The sequence below is a fragment of the Squalius cephalus genome (assembly GCF_949319135.1).
Source record: "Squalius cephalus genome assembly, chromosome: 16".
NCBI lineage: Eukaryota > Metazoa > Chordata > Actinopteri > Cypriniformes > Leuciscidae > Squalius > Squalius cephalus.
In genome coordinates this window covers 5747289-5766560 of record NC_137137.1, presented here as the reverse complement: position 1 = coordinate 5766560, position 19272 = coordinate 5747289, and the positions used below count along the sequence as shown (strand labels likewise).

General features: G+C 37.6%; 1 protein-coding gene across 1 annotated transcript in view; it reads left to right on the top strand.

Moving 5' to 3' along the window:
* The window catches only part of plxna3 (plexin A3), a 160462-nt gene that overhangs the window by 86252 nt on the left and 54938 nt on the right, over nucleotides 1–19272 (top strand). Inside the window, exons 6-9 of the mRNA XM_079896984.1 lie at nucleotides 365–488; nucleotides 1095–1251; nucleotides 3394–3493; nucleotides 11892–12006. Of these exons, the coding sequence (XP_079753110.1) occupies nucleotides 365–488; nucleotides 1095–1251; nucleotides 3394–3493; nucleotides 11892–12006 (496 nt within the window). The remainder of the gene's footprint in view (nucleotides 1–364; nucleotides 489–1094; nucleotides 1252–3393; nucleotides 3494–11891; nucleotides 12007–19272) is intronic.

The following is a 19272-nucleotide window of genomic DNA, read 5'->3' as shown; positions in this document are numbered from 1 at the left end:
GCATTGTTTACCTCCTTACTCCATGTTTGTGTCATATCATGTGTAAATAATGAACAGCAGCCCTGACCACACAGATACAAATCCACACATTTGTGTTTTGCTCCATATCGGCAGGATCAGAATCATTTTGTAGTGTTGATCCATTTTTTGGGACTGTGGGTATCTGTGGATATTTGACATGCATTGGTCTGAGTGGACAGGGAAAAGGAAAATCATGCTCACTGAAGCTTGAACGAAACGGGCCGCTGCTCTCTGCAAACGCCTCATATCAAGCGAGCGCCGCCAACTGCAGGCCATTGTGCAGGCCGGGATGTTTCGGTTTACTCATCCGTTTGTTTGTTTGTTTGTTTTTGTTTATTTCCAGGTGCTCCAGAAAGGAAGCCTGTGAGAAGTGGACCGAGCCGCTTCACTTCAGTACGGAGCTGAAACAGTGTGTTGACATCACTGTCACTCCTGATAACATGTCCGTGACCTCCGCTTCGACACAGGTGATTGAATTTTATATGCTACTCCAGAAGCATAAAATCACTCCAGTATAGCGCCGTAACTGTCTTCATAATGCATTTTTATCATGGACACTCACAACGGCGTCCTTTACGAGTATTGCTTTTACAGTATATTGCTTTAACTCTTTGATAAAAAAGAAAATACTGTATAAAAATAACATTGGCATTAATGTGTTATAAACGGACCTGAATCAAGGAGTAAATATATAGTAAATATAAAATAGCTTATTTAAATCAATATGATAGCTAGATAGATAGATAGATAGATAGATCTATTGTATGGCTTCAGAAGATTTTTATTATGTTTTTATGGTGATTTATTTAATTAAATGGGGGGGGGGGATGCTCAGATTTATTTATTTATCAGCTAGCATATTCTTCTGTCTTCATCTTATGTTTTTCTTATGAAAAAAGAAAGTAAAACAGCTTTAAAACGACATGAGTGTGAGGAAATGATGGCAGGATTTTCATTTTGTCCGTTAATGCTAACAGTACAGTGACAAAATGCTGTTTTCACGCATTTTAAGTAAGCTGGTCATGTGATCATCTTGCATATCTGACTGGAGATTGTGTGTGCTTGTGTTTCAGTTGAGTGTGAAGGTAGCTAACGTCCCAAACCTCTCTGTTGGGGTGACATGTGTGTTTGAGGAGCTAACAGAAAGTCCTGGAGAAGTTCTGGACAAAGGACAAATCAACTGCATGTCCCCGTCCCTGCGGGACGTCCCATATGTCACCCAGGGATACGGTAAGAGACATGAAGTGCCATTCATAATGCATTTGACATCCGTAATGTGATTGTGTTTTTGACTGGAAATTGAAATAGTGTAGGATGAGACTTGATTGGATCATAAAAAGCTGAAATATTATCGGTTATTTTTCTCTGCCCATGTTGCGTTAGTTGTATCAGCTAAAAGATTTCCGGTGCAACATCAACTACTGAAATTCCACTCTTGATCTGCTTTTCCAGGGTTGAACCATCTATAGTAACTAAGAGTCTTAGAAAGGGTAATACAATGTTTAATTTGACGGAAAACGAGGCTGAAAGACAGATGTATAATTCATTCAGCAGGTTGCATTAATGTCCTACACCACGTCTAATTTACAAAACCCATATTTTCACCATTTAGTCCACTAGTAATGTGTGGGAAAAGATGTATTTTTCAATGCAACATCAAGTACAACCCATTATCTTGCATGTTAAAATAAATGTGAAATCTACCCTGATAAGGTCCAAACAGCAAAGAATGTTTCCTCATGCTCTAGACGCAAAGCTGACCATCTCAGATAGTTGATCTCTTTTGGTTGATGACATACTGTCAGCACTAATAGCTTCTTTAATCATCATAATATCACATGGCTAATATTGTAAAGAATTACCTCCTGCTGAGTCTTGGTTTCGTTCTCAGTTTGCTTTTTACATCCTGGGGTTTTTCCTTTCCAATATCCCCTATTCAGATTAAAGGAATGAATCGAATATTGGACAGTAAAAAAAGTCCAAATTTTTGTAATATGGATTATTTTCAATTTTTTGAGGAGGCACTGCCTCCCTTGCCTCCTCGGCAGAAGCGCCCCTATACGTTTGATTTTTTCTTATTTTCTTTTCATTTTTGTTATTTACCACCATGTAAATATTTTTTGTAAAAACTGGATATTGGATTTCAAGCCTCATTGATAATATATACACTACTGTTCAAAGGTTTGGGGTCAATGAGATTTTTTTAAAAGCAATTAATACTTTTTTTCATGGCCGTAAAGACATTTTGTAATGTTACAAAAATAGTTTTCACAAAAATATTTAAGCAGCACAACATTGATTAGAATGATAAATGTTTCTTGAGCAGCAAATCAGCATATTAGAATGATTTCTGATGGATCATGTGACTGGAGTAATGATGCTGAAAATTCAGCTTTGCATCAGGAATAAATTGCAATAGTTGCAATTGTTATTTCACAATATTACATTTTCTTTTTCTGTATTTTGATCAAATAAATGCTGCCTTTCAAAAACATTCTATTTTATATTATATTTTTTTTTGTTGCATTGCTTTATTTTATGTTTGTGCCAGATTTCATTTGGCGTGTACTATCTGATTAGGTCCTTCTATTTTCACAAGCCCTGTTTTCCATGCCATTTGTCCATTGGAAGTTTATGGAACAACACATTTTCAGTCTTTCGACAGTCAGTACATCTGTCACCTACTGCCTCGTTTTCATTTGCGTCAAATTAAATACATCTACTCTGACCAAGTCTATTAAGCTGCTCTTTAGAGCTGCTGTGGAGCAATTTGTGCTTTAGAAATAAAATTGTATTTGATTTAATTTAATTTTTTCCTTCCGTTTTCCCCATTTTGTCCCTGCCTTTTTCTTTTCTTTTGTGATGACTGATAATTACACAAATCTCTTTAGAGCCCCCTGTAGCTTTGAGACTTAACTTCATTTTCCCCTTTTTCATTTTCCTGGTTTTTAAGGTACTCTAAGAATTCCAAATCTCATGATGGTAACTTTTAGGCTCCGGAAGCCTGGTAGTCCCATTAATAACAATTAATGCATGTGCAAATGGAAATATTATGTCAATTATAGTGAAGTGAGGCCCACAAGTATAATTTGATGGGCAGAGATGTAGTCATTATGGAACGCAAAAGGGTTGCTGAGTTTGAAACGTAAGTGCATTTCGCTCACAGATGGAAGAAGTGGATAAATGGTCTCGCAATCAAATATATTCGAAACGTGAACATTACGGAGTATATGTGCAGAGCGGGGCACATCACTGCTCAGCCTGCATTAGACCAACAGTGCGAGTTCAAATGACCCTTCTCGTGCTAACTTCATTTCTCGTGCATTTTCTCCGCCTAACTCTTCATTAATGTCTCTTTCCATTCTTTTCCAGGCGATAAACGGGTCGTGAAGCTCTCTCTGAAGTCCAAAGAGACGGGCCTCAAATTCATCACCACCGATTTCGTCTTCTACAACTGCAGCGTCTTGCAATCGTAAGTGCTCCGGTCAAAGATGTCTTTGTGACGTGTGAAACTGCCAGCCGGGCGTGATTGGATTCGCAGTCATTGAACTAGTTTCCTTCACAGCCGCCGTTATCCACTTTGTCAGCACTTTTACCATTTTTTCCCCCTCAAATGATTCAGCACTTTTCATCCAGCCTCACGTCTTCGCTCTTAAAACAGCCAGCGCAGCTGCTGGAGATATTAACTTTAAAAAAATAAAAGTAATTTTAGTGAAGAGAAAGTTCTCAAAAACATGCTAGTAAAGTGAGCAAGCTGAAGCCCAGTGGTTAAAGTGGACCTATTATGCAAAATTCACTTCATAAGGTGTTTGAAATATGATTTGTGTCCACAGTGTGTTATCAACCAGCCTATAGAGACAGAGCGTATTTAGGCCACGCCCACATTGGGGGGGGGGGGGGGAACAACCCAACCGTCTCCATTGACTTTGCATTGCGAGAGGCTGCCCCCTTGTCATATATGACTTATAACAAAAAAAAAAACCAATGTCTAAAAGCTGCTATGTGACAAGGTGTACAGCAAACAAGCTAAATAACCCAGAAATAAATTTTCTGATGGTTGCAGGTTCAAATCCAGGTAAAATCATTCTAGAAGTTACTGATTTTTTTTACTGTCTGCAGTATAAATGGTAAACACTTAAAAAAAAATAGGGTAACAGTATTTTTACAGCATTTATTAATCTTGGTTAATCTTTATTTCTACTTTTTTAACATGAAACGTTAAAGATGACATTAATGCATTTTGAACTAAAATGAAAAATGCATTGACAAAACATGAAACAATAAAAGCTATAAAATGTTATTGTTCATTGATAGTTCATGTTCAACAAATATAACCTTTTTGTAAAGTGTTAGCTGTGCATTAGCATTCTTTATGGCAGGGTTCACCAATCTCGGTCCTGGAGGGCCGCTGTCCTGCAGAGTTTAGCTCCAACCAGCTCCAACACACCTGTTTGAAAGTTTCTAGTATGCCTAATGAGACCTTCATTAACTGGTTCAGGTGTGTTTAATTGGGGTTGGAGCTAGGACCGAGATTGGTGAACCTGCTTTATGGCTACATAAGTCACATTTTGGTGAAATCATGTTGGCTGAAATGTAATTATTTTTTACTGATACACACAAACACAACACAGATGTGCCATGATGAAGAGCTTGAGCGGGATTAGACAGATGTTCATGGATAGTGAAGTGTTTGTGTGCGTGTTTGTGTAATCATGTAATCAAAACCACATGCAAAATGTTATCTAGAATGCTTAAGATTCTAAAAAAAGTTACTTTGAGCTCTATTCGTTAATATCTCTTCTTTTCCTTGCTAATGTTTCTGAATGTTTAGTTAATTTATATATACAGTATATTCACAGACTGTGGTGATGTGTTTCCACAGTTATTAGCATGAAAATATTATATATATATATATATATATATATATATATATATATATATATATATATATATATATATATATATATATATATATATATACACATACATATACACATACATACATACATACATACATACACACACACACACACACACACACACACACACACACACACATACACATACATACATATACATACATATACATACATATACACACACATATATATATATATATATATATATATATATATATATATATATATATATATATATATATATATATATATATATATATATATATATATATATATATATTCATATTCATATTCATATTCATATACATATACATACATACATATACATATACATACATACATACATACATATATATATAATTGGCAATACAATTTCAGAAAACTAGTCACTTGTGTGGGTGTTTCTAATACAACATCTGAAGAAGTGATTGCAAATTTGGCATCTTTTTCTCTTCTGACTGACCATTGAAGTCCTAGAAACACTATAGTGGATTTTTTTCATTTGCAAATGGGAACACAATGCTGTACCTTCCATTCACCACTATAGAACTATAGCCAATTATGATGACATCAGGTTTTGATAGAGACGTTGCCTACAGTATATGCATTTACTGGACCAGCCTGAATCAGTTTTTCTTTTAGCATGATTTTACCTAGATGGCGCCGCATGAACCGACTTAAAGGATCTTTGCCTGTAGTCAGAAGGTGTTTTTTTTAAGTTTAGTGCAAATATACAAATGCTTTTTTGTGTTAACTTTTGCAACATTAATGCAAAAGTGAAATACTTTTTTCAAGAGGTGTTTTGCTTAAGTTCCAAAGGATTTTTTTTTTTTTTTTAATTTGATGTTTGAATTTTGTATGGGAGCTTGTTTCCACCATGGATTAAAAAAATGTAAAAGATCATTTTGACATTTTTTTCTCTCAATTCTGACTTTTTTTCCTTACAATTGCGAGCTAGAATTGTGAGATAAAAAGTCGCAGTTACCTTTTTTATTTTTTATTCAGTGGCAGAAACAAGCTTCCATAGTTTTGAGAACCTCATTTAAAAACAAAACAAGAACATCTGTACATTTCTCAGAAACCAGCAAACATCCTGCTGAAATCTCTTTTCGGAGATAATGAGAAATGAGAAACTGAGAAATAATTTCTCTTAGAATAACACAGTAAAAAGAAATATTTTTTTGCTGGCAGTTGAGTTGCAGCTCGGTCTGTGGTCAGTAAATGAGTGTAATTGCTCCAGAGGTGTTTGCGCTGGTGTGTAATTGCGGTGCGGTCCAGCTGTTTGCTGCTGGAATCATTTCAATCTGTGATTCAGGTCATATATGCACTCAGTTATTGCGGCCCTCTGCTTCTGCTTAGTCAAGTCACCTTTATTTATAATATAAGATTAAACTAACAAAATATAAATGATTATAAATTATATTTAAATATAAATGTTAATAAATGACTACATTTAATTTAAATTAATTAAAATAAATACATTTGATTAAAATAAATTCATAAAAAATATTAAAATAAGTAATATTTAATTTAAATAATTAAAACTAATGCATTTTATAAAACTAAATAAATAAAACTTGATTTAAATAATACATAAAATTAATCAATTAAAACATTTAATTACATTAAATTATAATAAATAAAAAATATTAAAAATAATATTTAATTTAAATAATTAAAATGACAAAAATAAATTTGATAAAACTTACTAACTAAATAAATAAATTGATTAAAATGAATAAATGAACTTTGCTTTAAATAATAAATAAATACATTTGATAAATACAGTACTACAGTGATTAGAAAAAACACAACCAAACTAAATATTTTACACATTTATAATATTATTTTTTCGCAGTATAATTAGGTGTTTATACTTAATGTATAGCTGCCTTTTACATTTTAGGATGGTGGTCCCTCACACATGGATGATCATATTTGGGGGTCAGTGGCATCTAAAAGTTTGACAAACCCTGCGTTTGAGTTGAGTGTTGACTCAGTTCAGTCCGAACACTGTAATCACAGCCAGGCTTTTGGCCTAAGAGCGATCCACGCTCTATATATTTCTGTTCATTTGCACTTCAGTCACCGTGGAGTCAATGCAGTGGGTGGAGACGTGTTGTTGCGTCCCGGATGATAGGAACCCCCTCGTTTATTTCCCTCCGCCACTCCTCCTTTCATTCGAACGCTTTACATCACTTAACCCAGTCAGCGAGCACAATCACGCATTGTTAGCACCTCCTTTGTTTTTCCAAACCCATTTCGGCCGTTCCAGTTGTGATTTGCATCGAAACTGGAGGGGAAATGTGAATTGGTTTATCAAAGGAAGGAAAGCGAAAAACAAAAGGGAGATGAAATATGACAACTGGAGGGAGCCGCTACGTGACGACTGCAATTTGCACCTTGGTGCTACATATACAGGTACTGTGTGTGTTATAGAAAATGAGATGCGCAAACCCACACTCTGCAATCCACTCTTTATGTGTGCAAGTACAAGCGCCCGTGCTGATCCATCCAGCCGGGCTCGGCAGTTGCCATGGCAACCCACGTCCGAGCGAGGCACGCTACCTTGCCAGCGTGGCCTATAGCCGGAGCCAGATTTCCTGTTTTCACAAAAGCCCTGTGGGAACGTTTAGCCCGCCAATTGTGTGACGCCTGTGGACGGCACTCACTCGTCCTCAATCTCCTGCCTCCATCTTTATTTCCCACAATTCTTTGACCACCCAGACCCAAAGACCCTTCCCCAGCCCCCTCTTAACCTCGTCTTTCCCAGTGGGATAATGACCACCTGTGATGTGAGAGAGGGGGCAGGGGAGGAAGCGCAGTGCATTTCAGGATATTTTGTTATGAAATGGCTTATATAAAGCCAAAGCACTTTATTCTGTTTCATCTTCCCATGCAGCTGTTAGGGAGGGTTTCTTTCTAGTGCTAGTTAGTTTTGGATGTGAATGTGGGCATTCATTAAACATTTGAAACTCTTTTGTGTTTTATTGCTCAACCTAGATATGCGCCTCCTCAAGTTACCAGGAAGTGCATTATCAAAGGACGACTGTGTCCTCGCTCACTGTTTTTATGAAGAGTTGGATAGGTTTTGAGGGAGTAGATGCAGGGCTCAACAATAAGGAACATTTGGTGATTTTGTACATTTTTATGCCGTGCAAAATTTGGGTTGGTTTTCTGTTATGTATTCCTCAGTGTTGTTGTGGTTTCTGCTGATGTGTCACCAAGATAATGTTATCTAGCTAACATGTTTTGTTGATTTTGCATAAATGTCTCGTGATAGTCTTGGAAGCATTAGTCAGAATGTGCTGAAAGCAAGACAATCAGTAATGTTTTGCAAAAATATAAAAAATAAAAAAAAATATATGTATGTATGTATGTATATATATATATATCTCACTATAAAATTAGATATATCTTATTATAAAATAAATATATAATTATTTGGTAACACTTTACAATTAGGTTTGTTACTATTAGTATTAACTAACATTACCTAACAATGATCAATATATTTGTTACAGTATCTATTAATCTTTGTTCGTTGATTGTTCATGTTAGTTTCCAGTGCATTAACTAATGTTAACTAATACAACCTTTGATTTGAATAATGTATTAGTAAATGTTGAAATGAATAGTAACTAAGATTAATAAATGCTGAAGAAGTATTGTTCATTCTTAGTTCATGTTAACCAAGGTGGTTAACTAATGAACCAATTATTTTAATTAGGATTTAATTTTTTAGCTTTAGTCTCATTTTGTTCAGATTTCAATATGCATTTCTGAGCAAAATTGGATAGTCAATTAGATTTTTTTTTTTTATTGTGTGTTTGTATATACATTATTTCTGTAATGAATCCGTGTCACCCCAAAAGCTTGATTTTATCCATTAGGAGTTGTTTGGGTTTTTTAAAAGTGGGCTTTCCATACAGAACAGAGCCCAGTGATTGGATGGGAGGGTTGGGAAAAGGTTAGTGATGTCAATGAAAATGAAAGACATTTTCGAGGTGGACCATATTATTACTATGTTATTCATTTTTGTTTGAAAGATTTTTTTTTTTTTTTGAACCTCGCTTATAACGTGCACAAATGAATCCAGGCCAGAAACTTGTATTAAGAAATTAAATATGGTCATTTTTTTTTTCATTTCAGTTTGACTATTGTGCAAAGTCTCATGATTTGATGCTGTTTTGCCCGAGCTGAAAGTCCAGCCCAGACTCCCAATGATGGTGAAATACTCACTTCATCAGAGTGTCACCATTTGGCCGTGCTGTGTTTTTCAGCCCACGCTCAAATTAAAGCTGAGTGAATTGATGGGCCTTAAACCCCTGACACAGCATATTGCATATTTCAGGCGAGACTTGCAGATCCGTTTGCAGTATTTACAGCGCATTTCAGCTGCAGTGGAGCGCTGCGCCTCCTCCATCAGCTCTAGTTTGCATCTTTCCCTTCCAGCGCACTAAAAACACTCCCACACCGCACACCCGTCGGCAGCAATATTAGATTTAGCGAGTTAAAATGCATCCATACTGCAAAGAAACTGCATTAACGCGTTTTAAATGACCCATGATAATTTGTATGGTTTCATATCCGTGCAATTGTTCTGCCAGAGAAAAGCGGCCTGTATAATTTAGCCCCTGCAAACGCCTCAGATGTTTTCTCCTCCCGGGGCCCTTGCGAGAGCGAGGGGAGCGAAACGAGATCACACTGAGCGATGCAGCTCCAGGTGTGGTGTGCTTGGACTGTCGAGTGCTCTCTGAAGGCGATTTGAAGCGTGCCTCCAGAGGGAAAGACGTGATTAGGATGGCGTATTGCGCAGGCTTTCCGTGCGGGATGGTGGCAAATGAGAGACAGCGTGAGGTGGGAAAACTTGCCCTGCCGGAAGTATCCGCAAACGCTCTCACAGTGTCTCTCGTGGCGCGATTGGCCTTTCGTCCTGTACGCCGCGCTCGAGTCCACAGGTGTCGCCCGCTTCTGTTCCTCGGCGGGATGTGACTGTTTAATTGAGAATGTCATTAGGGCCTCCGTCTGATAGGCTTTTTCAGGGTCAGGTTAATGACTAATTGAGAAGCGGCATGAACGAGTCGGGTGTTCAATGGCCCTAGAGGATTAATTGTGTGTGTTGAAGTGAAAGAGTGGATTTGTGACATATTGACCACTCAGATTTCCACGGCGCCGTCTTCTTTCACAATGAGAGAGTCTCTATGAGAGTTTAAGTCTGACCCGGGGCTCGTTCAAGATGTTCCCAAGGACAATGATGTGATTTATAGGCAAAGTATTCGAAGAATTGAGAGAATTAATGACTTGAGCCAGAGGTTCAGTTGAGGACAAAGAGTTTAGGTCACTGCTGAAGATGAAGAAGTTCTAGTTCCCACTTCTTGTGTTTGTGGGTGGTGTGGGGTAGTGGTTGAAAAATCTAGATCTTGTTTGGTTGTTGGGTCATTGGATAATCCTCTCCAACTTTCCATTTTCTACTGACTCCAAGTACCAGTTTCGTGCGTTTCTAGTATGCCTAGTAAGACCTTGGCTGTGTTTGAAATCACCCCCTATACCCATAAATAGGGCAGTATTTGAGGGAACAGCCATTTGTAGTGGTGTCAGAAGCCATAGTGGGCATTATCGAGTGCACTCATTCAATCCCATAATGCACCACAATAACAAGTGTACAACCGATGTACTAGAGAATACCCATAATGCACTGTGACGGTCACACCAGCGTCTGACTAGAAGATGAGGCCCGCAGCTGAATCATACATCCATCCATTTCCCAACCCACTGGTCTAATGTGGCTACAGCGTAATATCATGCAGGTGTAAATTATTTTTTTAATTGATAATTAAATAGTTTAATTAAGGTTTATTCATGCTAGTTTCCAAGACAGAGTTCAAGATAAATATTTTCATTACTACTGGAGCTGCCAGTTTCAAATGATTTTTAAACAAGCATAACTATGCAAAAGTGATGTCAGTGTCTGAATTTGCTCACTCGTTTTAATACACTCCTTTAAGTGGACTATATTAGTCTATTATACCTACTGATGTCTGAAAAAATACAAAGAGAAAATAACTTTTGTAGCTTTAACAAAGATTAATTATATTTAATTTATACTGTGACAACTATGCAGATGAATAGCATATGAATAACATCATACCATTTATTTAATAAATAAATAAGTAAATGTTGAGATGTTATTTCCATCAAGAGGTGCATACATTTTTGGTCAAAACTTGTATTAGCAATGCAAGAGTCCAGCACTGTGTAAAGTCTCCTCCAGCACATCCCAAACACTTTCAATGAGTTTAAGTTCTGGTGCCAATTCATGTGTGAAAATGATTCTTCATGCTTTTCACAACCATTCTTTCACAATTTGAGTCTGATGAATCTTGACATTGCCATCCTGGAATATGGCCATGATGTGTCTTCCTACATGATTATGTAAGAAATGAAAAGCTACACACTCCATCAATTAGGGTTAGAAAAACTGTTGCCAAACATATTAGATGCTAGAAACATAATAATCAGTGCAATAATGATCATAGACTCTTAAGCTTTTGCCTATTTAAATCCAAACATTGACTATTTTTGGCCGGGCAGTGTCTATACAGTTTGTGTATATGTATGTATGTATGTATATATACAAACTTTTACGTTAGATGACAGCACTATTTTAAATATGTATTTATTTAATGCATATAATATATAAATGTATATAAAATATAATGTTACATCAAAGCCAGCTTGTGATTGCATTAAAACACTGAATTAATGTACTTTGTACTTTTAAACTAAAACTAGGAATAAGACTATTAAGCATAGCCAGTCAACATAATTAGTTACATTGTGGTCTGACTCTCAAGTGAGTAGAAACTCGGGTCGAGTTCACAGATTACTTGTTTCATGTGCTCAGAACACATCTCTCATGTAACACTCTTTTGTTTTTCTCCTCTGTAGGTGTTCGTCGTGTGTTAGCAGCCCTTTCCCCTGCAACTGGTGTAAATATCGCCACATCTGCACTAATAACGTAGCCGAGTGTTCTTTCCAGGAAGGGCGAGTGAGCGGCGCAGAGGTAAGAAACAAACCGGACCAGCTAACCACATTATTTTTAACCAGAGTTATTTTGTATTTTGTTGTGAAGAATTCAAACACATAATGAAAACCAAATAACTTAATTAGTCAGACATTAAGAATTAAGATAAGGCACACAAATATAATTACTTATAATATATTATAATAATATATAAATAATTTAAAATACAATATATATATCCTAGATTTAAAAAAAACAATGTTTAACACACACACACACACACACACACACACACACACACACACACACACACACACACACACACATATATATATATATATATATATATATATATATATATATATATATATATATCATTATTATTTTTAATATAATAATAATATATACATTATTTAAAATATATACCCTAGATAAAAAACAATGTTTAACACAGTTGAAATGTTAATCATAAATGTTTGTTCTCAAATCTTGATGTTTTATATTTAAGATTATTTATTAAAAAAGATTTAAGTTATTAAAAATAACAAAAAACAGTAGTCCGTTAAACTCTTCGCATTCTCTTCCCATCATAAAATTGAAAATCAGTTCTAATCTAGTAATCTGAATTGCCTTTTTAATTATCAATCAGTTAGTGCTGAACAAGTACTTGACTACTCGATTTCTCATGCGCGTTCCTAGTCTGAACGGTTCCAGTCTCGAGGGTTTGATCTGCAGCGGTGCCACGTGGCATAATCAGATTCAGCTGTATTATGAGTTCATTTATGATTCAGTGTGGCTCAGATGACTCACTGTTTCTCTTTCTCAAATGAAAGATTGATTCAGATGTTCAGAACGGCTCATCTGTTCTCAGTTTCCTTTGCTGTGATGTTCCCTCGAGGGTTGGCATTCTTTTAAACAGAGTATGCAAGCTTTTGTGCCCTGCTCTCTGGAGGAACAGGAAGTGAGGACAACAGAACCACGTATGTGTCCATCTCAAATTCATACACGCATTTAAAGGAGTAGTTCTCCTAAAAATTTAAAATTCTGTTCTTTGCTCACCATCATGATGTTCCAAACCCATATGCTGGTAGTTTTTATGTGGCAAACAGAATAAATGGCAACTTTAGGGTTTGAAACAACATGAGGGTCAGTAAATAATGACAGATTTTCCTGTTTGGATACGCTGTTCCTTTGACATCCATCCTCAGGCCTTAACGAACCCAACCTGGACCTGTTTCTCTCACAAGTGTCCATCTGTATGTGTAGATCACACAATCTGTTCTTTCACTCATTATCTGTGGAACACTGGGAACTTTCTCACACACTTTTTAGTCTCGTTTGACACTTGCTTGAAATTTCAAGCCAAGACATTTTCCCTCGACGTGTGTTTACACTGGACGATAAAAGGAAGAATTGTTGCAAATGTCATTGACTCGGAATAGAAATCCAGTTTTCACAAGCTGTTATTTAGGAGGACATACCACTGAGTGTTCATTAGTGATGGTGTGCTATTAGTTTTTGAAGCATTTGGAATTAAGTTTTTTTTATTATTATAAAAATGTATTATGCTTGATGAAATATTCAAAATATTCTGTTAGACTTCCATTGAGGGAGAGACTCAAATCACATATAGAGACCAAAATACCATAAGCCACTTACAAATTACAGCTAAAAATAGTTTTCATGCAGTGACATTACTAGACATTAGCTTGGTTTTATTTTAATGCAGATTTCAGGATTTCAAATGCTAGTTAAAAATACATTTGTGGGGATAAATTTTCCAAAATCTGTATTTATATGTGATAGAAATTTTGGGTTTATTTTATTGTTTAATTACACCGCGTTCCAAATTATTATGCAAATGATATTTTACACTGATTTTCCTAAATAGTCGATGCAAATGACAGTCAGTATAATTTTCAAGTCATCAACCGTTAGGGTATAAGTCAACGAACCACCCAACGAAAACAGGTCTTTTTTTCTAAAATAAAAAACTCAAAATGCACTGTTCCAAATCAATATGCACAACAGAGTTTGAAAACATTTTATATGTTGTAAAGAACTGAAAATGATAATTTGTTGAATTTGCAGCATTAGGAGGTCATATTTACTGAAATCAAAAGCTATTTCAATCAAACACATCTTAACAGAGCAAGTTACATGTCAACATAGGACCCCTTCTTTGATATCACCTTCACAATTCATGCATCCATTGAACTTGTGAGTTTATGGAGAGTTTCTGCTTGAATTTCTTTGCAGGATGTCAGAATAGCCTCCAGAGCTGCTGTTTTGATGCGAACTGCCTCCCACCCTCATAGATCTTTTGCTTGAAGACGCTCCAAAGGTTCTCAATAGGGTTGAGGATGGGGGGATGAGTTTCTCTCCTTTTATGCCCATAGCAGCCAATGACACAGAGGTATACTTTGCAGCATGAAATGGTGCATTGTCATGCTTGAAGATGATTTTGCTATGGAAGGTACGGTTCTTCTTTTTGTACTATGGAAGAAAGTGGTCAGTCAGAATCTCTATATACTTTGTCAAGGTCATTTAGGGACCCTAAAGGGGCCTACCAGCTCTCTCCCCATGATTCCGGCCTAAAACATGACTCCGCCACTTCCTTGCTGACGTCGCAGCCTTATTGGGACATGGTGGCCATCCACCAACCATCCACTACTCCATCCATCTGGACCATACAGGGTTGCACGGCACTCATCAGTAAACGACTGTTTGAAAATCTTCATGTATTTCTGGGCCCACTGCAAGCGTGTTTGCTTGTGAGCATTGGTTAGGGGTGGCCGAATAGTAGGTTTATGCACAACTGCAAGCCTCTGGAGGATCCTACACCTTGAGGTTCGCGGGACTCCAGAGGCACCAGCACCTTCAAATACCTGTTTGCTGCTTTGTAATGGTATTTTATCAGCTGCTCTCTTAATCCGATGAATTTGTCTGGCAGTAACCTTCCTCATTATGCCTCTATCTGCACGAACCCGTCTGTGCTCTGAATCAGCCACAAATCTCTGCACAGTATGATGATCACGCTTAAGTTTTCATGAAATATCTAATGTTTTCATACCTTGTCCAAGGCATTGCACTATTTGACGCTTTTCCGCAGCAGAGAGATCTTTTTTCTTTCCCATAATGCTTGAAACCTGTGGCCTGCTTAATAATGTGGAACATCCCCCTTAAGTAGTTTTCCTTTAATTGGGCTCACCTGGCAAACTAATTATCACAGGTGTCTGAGATTGATTTCAGTGATCCAAAGAGCCCGGAGACACAATACCATCGATGAGTTTGATTTGAAAAACTAAATATTTAATGTTTATGACACTTAATTCCAATTTGCATAATCATTTGGAATGCATGTATTATTTATTTTTTTATTTTATCCTGATATTAGTTGTTGAAACGCATTCACCAATAAATTGTTTTTGCAATATTCCAATTTTCCACACAAATGAAATTCTCAACTTGGATGCCATAGCTAATGTACACTAAAACTTCTTAATATATCGTGTACACATAATTCACCCAGGATTCACATTTGCAGATGTCATTCGCAAAACTATGCGGTTTGGCTGAAGGTACTTTGACTCTTTTTGGGCTCAGTAAAACATAAGTAACCCTCAAATCTCCCTAGTAACCATTTAGAAAATTGTGTCATGTGCAAACGATTTTCTGCAGAAGTGTTAGAATAGAGTGCATATTTCCATTCTGCAAAGCCGATTTGAGTCAATCAGAGTTTCATCCCGTTGATTTTATAATTCTCCTTTTTGCGCAGCGGTATGATGGATGCATGAGTGTTTTCAGGGGTATCTACAATGTAATTCCTTCCAGAATTTCAGGTGCTAATGAGTATCGAGCCAAATAACTTGGCCAACTTTTTTGTTGGTGTCTTTTGTTTGTGGTTACTGATGTTTGAAATGGGCCCAAGTGTTTAATGTCTGGGTTGGTGTCGTGCTTCCAGCCAAGATTCTGTTGCGGTGAGGGAAAATAATAGTCTTAGCACCGATTTGGCCCAATCTGTGAATAGATTTACATCTTGTATTCCCGCCCCCTCCTTTTTCCTCTCTCCTTTACTCCATTTCTTTCTCTCCTTTTGCTTTTCATTTCTTGTCTGAGCACATTATTGCACACTTGACTGAGCTGTAGGCCGCTGCCTTCAGAGGTTGAGAAGTTACTGCTGCCTCTCTGTTTTACTGCACTCGATGGAACCGAGGAGTGAAAGGAAAACAGCATACGTGAGACTCCAGCTGCTTGGATACCAGATTCTGAGGGCATTTGCTTTATTTATATCTCTCTTGCATTTCTTTGCATCATGATTACAGAGTAAAACCACAGCGACAGGAACAAAGTGGCCCAGCTAACTAACTCTGTAGCTTTAGATGAGACGAGATGCGGATTTGAATCCAAGTGTGAATCGGCCGTCTAGTCCACCGCTTATAGACTGGTTTCAGCCACAGCTCGCTCCCCACTCCACCCAGTTTATGGAACATTTATGGACCTGATGCTGTAGTTATGACGTCGTCATTGTTGTGATGCCACAGCCATGAGTGAAGGTGAGAGTTTGGGCCAGATGAGCCTCAGAAGCAACGTATTCGAGATAAGACATTCATTATGTTCATGTTTTGGCTAATAACTGAAAAAAAAGGGCAAATTTACAAATCAAACAAAAGACAAAAAAATAAAAATGTATAACAGATATACTAGATATACAGATATACAGATATACAGTGATCCCCGTCAACATTTTCACTGGCTCCACCGCAAAAATCAGTCCGGTTTATTTTAGCTGCACATTTTAAATGCATCAAAATATATATTTGTATACAATAATATGATATAATGTCATATAATTCTGTTAAATAAAAAACAAATAATGTATTAGGTTTTTATAGCTGGAAATTATCCATCTATAATGCAACTCCATGTAGGAGATAGATGGATAGATGGATGGATGGATGGATAGATGGAAAGATGGAAAGATACAGTAGATGGAAAGATGATAGATACAGTAGATGGAAAGATGGATGGATGGATGGATGGATGGATGGATGGATGGATGGATGGATGGATGGATGGATGGATGGATGGATGGATGGATGGATTAGATAGATGGATGGATGGATAGATAGATGGAAATATAGATGGATAGATAGATAGATAGATAGATAGATGGATAGATGGATAGATGGAAATATAGATGGATGGATGGATGGATGGAAGATAAAAATAAGATGCAGTGAAAGTGTAGAATGCGACTCCAATAAAGTGCTTAATCTGTTTGGTCAGATGTGACAAATCAGGTTAGAAGCTTCTATAAGCGTCTCCAGACATATTAATATTTCATTTGGTCAGTGCCATTTTTTTTATGCCGTCATAACAGCCGTAGAAGCTGCCAGGCAACTAAGTGTTTTCATACCTGTGATTCTGACATTACAGTTTTTCAATTAGAGAAATTATTAACTATACGCACGGCTCAGAGAAACAAGGCTAATTGGATCTGTAATCAGGCCGTGTGGATAATGAGGCTTAATGATAGCCAGATGAAAGATTGAAAATGATTTGATATTTGATTTGGACTTTATATAAGCACGACGGGACAGACACCCATACGATTAACACCTGCCTGTTTTCAGAAAGAGACGCACAGGCACACAGGGGAGGAGCCAACAAGAAAAGAGGAAAATCCTCCCGTCTTCAGTTGCAGAAGGGGGTGCCGTGCGCCCCTCGGCTTTTGGCGCATTTTAATTTTACACTTAACTGAACATCAAAGAGATGCCTTATCAGTGTTTATCAGAGGCAGCCAGCAGCGCTGAGATATGCCCATCTCTCTCTGTCTCTCTCTCTCGGTTTGTCTGTCTTCCCCTCCAGCACTATGCCTGACAATCTTCTTATCACCCCCCTCGCTCTCGCTCTCGCTCTCGTTCAAGAAAAGAGTTAGTCAGCGAAAAGTGGTGAGTCATCCAGTGTTGATACTGGAGGGGAGAGTGCCAGTGACAGCAGTTCAGAGAGCGTCCCGTCCCGTCAGGAGAGATGCCAGCGCTGGTCACTCTCATGTTCACACGCTCCATCAGAAACGTTTACTTCATTGTGTGCTCAAACACACAAAACCTATACTTATGGTATTAATAAATGTGTATTTTATTGTCTTTTTGTTTTATAATATATTTTTTATTTATTATTCAATTAATTATTCAATTTAAAAATGTCAGTACCGACTTGGTTCTGATTATTTTGACAACCCAAATAGAGTACGTTAACGCATTAGGTATAGTTTTTTTTTTAAATTCTCTGTTTATAATTAAATTTAACTAGTTTTTTTTTTCCGGATGGATTTTTTGTTGTTGCAGTGCATTCTGGGATTGCCCTCTCTGCAAAGGCTACATTACCCCTTTTCCACCGACACGGTTCCAGTGCGGGTTGCCGTTCTTTGTCCGTTCTTGAACCGTTCCGCACATTTCCGCTGCAGAAAAGAGCGTTCCGGGCCGGAAAGATCGGTTCAACTCCGGCCACAGAACGCAACCCAAACGGAGGATATGTGATGTTTTTGGCCACAAGGTGTCTTAGAAGGCAAGCAGCTCATGAGATTTTAGAACAGAGCAACTTTTGAATCATTGAATTCTCATTGTCATTTTAGGATATTCAGGCCAATTTTGGACCGGATGCAAACGATAAACAAGCTCACTGTCATTTAGTTAGCCGGGGGAGAAATCCGTGTTGGCGTGGGCCGAGAGCATATGTGGGCTCTTTCAGTGATTACCACACTGGCTTATTTTTACGTTCACAATGCTCAGGCGTTCTTTTGCTCTGATCAGTGTGTGAGTCAGTGATCCAGGCCCTTAAGCATATGTGTGTGTATGTGTATGTGTGAGAGAGAGAGAGGGAGAGGGAGAGGGAGAGGGAGAGAGAGAGAGGGGGAGAGAGAGAGGGAGAGGGAGAGGGAGAGGGAGAGGGGGAGAGGGGGAGAGAGAGAGAGAGAGATAGAGATAGAGATAGAGATAGAGATAGAGATAGAGATAGAGATAGAGATAGAGATAGAGAGAGAGAGAGAGAGAGTCTCAGTGAAGTGGATCTTCTCCCAGTGTAAGCTCTGCCCCGATGCCTTGGCCCAGGCTTTGAGAGGTGCTTCAAAAACCCTGACATAAAAACACTCTTCACACTGTAAACAGGGCGAGTGTGACGGGGTCTCTCCAGCTCCCAGCAGCACTCATACGCCCTGGGCCTAATCCACTGAACAGCAGCCGGCTTCTCTCGCTCTCTCTCCACTGCAGTGTTTTACAAGAAGAGTATTGCTACATCTGTTTG